This window comes from Aricia agestis, chromosome 5 (genome assembly GCF_905147365.1).
Source record: "Aricia agestis chromosome 5, ilAriAges1.1, whole genome shotgun sequence".
Taxonomy (NCBI): domain Eukaryota; kingdom Metazoa; phylum Arthropoda; class Insecta; order Lepidoptera; family Lycaenidae; genus Aricia; species Aricia agestis.
Window position 1 is genome coordinate 21,690,001 of NC_056410.1, and position 4,615 is coordinate 21,694,615.

Here is a 4,615-nt window from a genome sequence, read left to right on the forward strand (position 1 = left end):
GAGCCATTCGCTCCACCTCCCTGTCTCTCAGCACCGGGTGTGGTACCCCCTTCTTGGCCCCATAAAGCCTCGAAGCTTCGAGTATTCTGAGATCAAGAGGGAGTATCCCAGCCAACAGCATTGCAGAGTTCAGGGAGACGGTTCGATATGCTCTGCAGATCTTTTGGGCAAAACCCCTTTGAACGGTGTTGAGCCTTTTTTGGACCCCCATCTTTTCCACGGTGGGTGCCCACGCTGCTGATGCATACAAGACAGTCGGTTCCACTACCGCGGTATATATAATTTTCACTATATGGGGGTTAAGCCCCCATCCTACGCGAGCTGCTTTGGCTAGGTGTTTGTACCTTGCAATTGCCTTTTGGCATACGTGCCCAACATGCTCGTTAAAAGTTAGGCCGCTATCGATTGTAAGCCCTAAGATCTTAATTGAGTTAAAATATTCAAGTTCTACACCCCCCATTTTGAGTCGTGGTACATCATACTTAAGTCTCCTTGTGGAGATTAGGGCACATGTTTTGTGAGGCGCGAATTTGAGCTTGTTAGCTTTCCCCCATTTTTGTATCGCGTCCAGAATTCTGTTCGCCTTACTCTCTATCTCCAAGGCTGTATCTCCCTCAAAAACTAAGACTATGTCGTCGGCAAACGCTTGTTCAAACACCTCCATCTCCGCTAACATTCTTAACAGGGGGTCTAACAAGAGGTTCCACAGGACCGGTCCACCGATGGACCCCTGTACGCACCCCTTGTCAGTCTCCCTGTTCACTTCCACTCCAGCATATCTCACATTCACGCTCCTTCCGCTCAAGTAGCTACTAAACACCCGCCTCAGGTTCCCCGGACACCCAACTTCAGCCAACCGAACCTTTATGGCCGGCCACCAAGCACTATCGAAGGCCCCCTCTATGTCCAGTGATACCACAACAGAAATTTTCTTCTCCTCCCTCAGCTTTCTGATGTGGTTCACCAACCTATAGAGGGCGTCTTCGGTGCTTCTTTGGGGCATGAAGCCATATTGGTTGGGGCTTATTTTGGGCAACAGGTAGAACCTAAGTCGGGCGACCAGCATCTTCTCGAAGATTTTGCCGAGAACAGGAAGGAGGCCGATCGGTCGATAGGCTTTTGGTACCCGGTATGATTCCTTGCCCGGCTTTCTCAGCACCACCACTGTCGCCTGCTTCCATTTTTCGGGAAAGTAGCCGACAGTGAGGCACTTATTCAGCAGTGCAAGGAACCATTCCGGGTTACAATCCACAGCGTGCTGGCAGATGTCGGACGTGAGACCGTCCGCCCCGGGGGCCTTTTTGGGGTTGAAGGACCTTACGGCTCTCTTCAACTCCTCCATGATGAAAGGAGGGTCGTCCGGACCCGTCGGCGGTTCGGAGTCCAATGACTCCGCACGCCGGCGCGTCCGTCGGTGTTCCTCGCTTTCATCACTTTCCAGGTCCGCGGGGTAGAAGGTCTCCGCCAACAATTCTGCGGAGCTTTGGGCGTCGAGGGTTTCACTGCCCCTTGTTAGGGGCAGATCCTCCTCCCTCCCTCCAACTCTGTTCAGCACTCTGTAGATGCCCTCCCAGACCCCCTCCCTATCCTGTTTTCGGCAAAACTCCTTCCAGCTCGCTACTTGAGCCTCTTTCACTGCCTTTTCATACTTCTCTTTCGCTTCCAGGTACAACCTAACTACGCGGTTTCTGCGATCAGGCGCTGCGGTTCGGATCCTGCGTTTCCTCGTGGCGACCTCCTTCTTCATCTGCGCGAGCTCATCATTCCACCACGACAAGGTGAATTTCTGTGTGTGTTTTTTGGTCGGCATAGTGTCTCTGCATGTCTGTGTTATGACTTCCGTGTATCTGTCTATTGCTTCATCTATCTGTTGTGTGCTTTGTATTGTGTCCATCGCTTGTATAGTCAATTGTCTGTCTGACATCAGCTGGGTCAGCTTCTCACAAAACTGAGTCCAGTTTGCCTTCTGTGTGTTAAATATGCGTGTGGTACGTATAATGTTCGTGCCTGTGGATTTCTGTTGTCTGATGCCGAATGATATGCCGTTGTGGTCCGAGCTCGTCAGACCCTCCTCCACCCTCCAGTCGCCCACTCGGTCTAGCAGATCGTCGGAGCACGCTGTCACATCCACGTAGCTGGAGTACCTTTTACCCCCTCTGACGGTATCAAAAGTTGGGGTGTCTCCGGTGTTGAGTATATGTAGACTCATTGCTTCCAGTACAGCAGACACTTCCCTTCCTCGCGGGTCTTCCGTATCGCCACACCACCACGGGCTTTTAGCGTTCGCGTCGCCTCCCAGGACCATCCTATCAGATCCCAACTCCCTTCCTATCCGCATAAGATGGTCCAGGTAGGGCCCCACAGGCTTATCGGGCTCGAAGTAGAAGGACACTACAACCGTCTCCCAGGCTTTGGTTCGGAGGGTGGCCACAACTATATTGTTGTTACTGAGGCGTGTGTGTAGTTCGACATCCAGTGTGTCGTCGAATACTACAACACACGCTTTAACCACACCGCCCTCTTCCCCATCGCTCTGGTAGACCCTCACTCCGTTATATGTCCTCATACTCCGGGCTCCACCTATGTAGGGCTCCTGCAGCAGCGCAACGCTAGCCTTACGCTTGGTGGCCTCGAGTAATAACTCCCTTGTGGCGATTTGGCTCCGCTGAAGGTTGGCCTGCAATATTCGGTACTGGAAGTACTCACCGGGAACAACCTTAGCAATACGATACCGCCGATCTAGCTAGAGCGTCCCACCTCTTTCTTTCTGCGCACTCTCTATCTAGGGCGCCGTGCTCCGCGCTACCTCTCTTGGCCTTCGTGCAATTGATGCACTGAGGCTCTTCTCTCCGCAGCCACTTGTCGCAAGCGGTCCTCAGATGAGGACCGGCGCAGTGGCTGCATCGCTCCGTCTCCTCCCTACACACCCTCTTCGTGTGCCCGTAGCCGAGGCAGCGGAAGCACTGCACCAACGGACTATGGTCCTCCACTCTCACTCTGCCCAAACCTATATGGGCATATCCTACATTCACACACCTCTTCCATACCTGTGGGCTAACTCTAACTACTAGGTGGTTTTGGTGGGGGTTCCTCGCTTTCATCCCAAACACTACTTCTACCTTTTTCTCATCCCCCTTCAGGCCTTCAAGGATGTCCGTGTTCTGATTAGAGAACGCGGTGACGAAGTCGGCTATGTCATACTTCATCACATCCCTGAAGGCCAGAAGGGGGCTTTTATTCTTAACATCTTCAACAACTAATCCCTCATTCTTACTTAATCTTTCCTTAACCTTATTTCTTTCCGTCTCACTGATACAGCCGACGACTACCCTTCTGTTTTTAACTTTCCTAGTTCTTTCCACCTTCACCCACCCATCCTTAGCATCTACGGTCTTCCGGATTTTTTCCATCACCTCATCTCCTGAGTCCTGAGTATCTTTGGAGGACACCACAACTGAATGCAGAGCCCTTGTCTCGGGAGCTCGCTCAGCGATTCCCCTCGAGACAACGGCCGCATAACTCGCTGGTTTAGCGACAGTTGTGTTGTTCTCCAAGAGTGTGCTCAGCTTGTCCATTTTTACCTTATTTTCCTCTATGCTTCCCTTCATCTCCTCCATTTTCTTCATCATCTCTTTTATCCCATTATCTAATATTGTGTTTTTCTGTTTCAGGTCACTCACCAGTGCGTCATTTGCTGCATTCGTCGTGTCTACGGGTAGCTGAGAGGGATGTAAAGGGTCCCTTCCTAGCTCTCCGCTGGTTCCTGCCTTCACTCCGGTGAGTTCCTTCTCCAGTTCTTTTATTATTTCGAATAGCCTTTCTACCGCTGCTAATGCTCCTAGTTTTAACTCAGTTTTAAAATTTTTTGAGTTATTTATGCAGTATTTTGCTTTCACTAAACATGCTTTACCTTCTGTAGTCTTGGATTTATACTCTATTTTAGTTACTGTTTTGGGTTTGGGTGCTGGTGGATCGCTGTTCGGTATGTTTCGATCGGGGGATACGGCTTGTAGGCTTAGGGCCTCGATCTGATCATTATCTATGCTCTGTCTTACCTCAGAATTTTCTAAGGGTTGCGAGAGTGTTTTGACCTTTTTTACCTTAGTTTTAAGAGGCGGAGAAATGGTGAAAGTATCACTCTTGCGGGGGGTGTGAAACATATTGTCTAATAGGGGGACTCGTCAATTCAAAAAAGTGATATAAAATACCTAAAAATACGATTGTAAAAGTAAAATTAAATTAAAATTGTAAAATGTGTCAATAAAATAATTTAAACAATATAAAAATACCAATTAAAATAATGAAAATGTCAATGAATAAAATGTTAAACTAATAATTCCTACTACTAACAGTTTCCCCAATAAGGGGTTAACTGACCTAAACTAGCTACGATAAATATATTGTAGTGTGTCTAATGATCCCTAAGCGCTATACAAAACTAGTTTTATCAACTTCATCCAAAATAGTGAAGTTGGTCTAAATATATTTACAGTCTAAAACAGTAGCTCCAATAGGAGGCTACTGGTCAACTAATTTACAATTTGTACCTTAGGTTTTAAGTTCTTTTTTCAGGTGCAGCTCTCCCGGTGTTGCTGATGCGGAGATTTCTCACTAA

At 48.7% G+C, this 4,615-nt stretch overlaps 1 protein-coding gene across 1 annotated transcript in view; it reads right to left on the reverse strand.

Annotated features, from left to right (window-relative positions):
• The window catches only part of LOC121727168, a 5,134-nt gene extending 974 nt beyond the window's left edge, over nucleotides 1-4,160 (reverse strand). Inside the window, exons 1-4 of the mRNA XM_042114845.1 lie at nucleotides 2,733-4,160; nucleotides 969-2,677; nucleotides 483-812; nucleotides 1-86 (exon numbers count right to left, since the gene is read on the reverse strand). The exon at nucleotides 1-86 is cut by the window's left edge and continues 23 nt beyond it. Of these exons, the coding sequence (XP_041970779.1) occupies nucleotides 1-86; nucleotides 483-812; nucleotides 969-2,677; nucleotides 2,733-4,160 (3,553 nt within the window). The remainder of the gene's footprint in view (nucleotides 87-482; nucleotides 813-968; nucleotides 2,678-2,732) is intronic.
• Nucleotides 4,161-4,615: the final 455 nt, after the last annotated feature.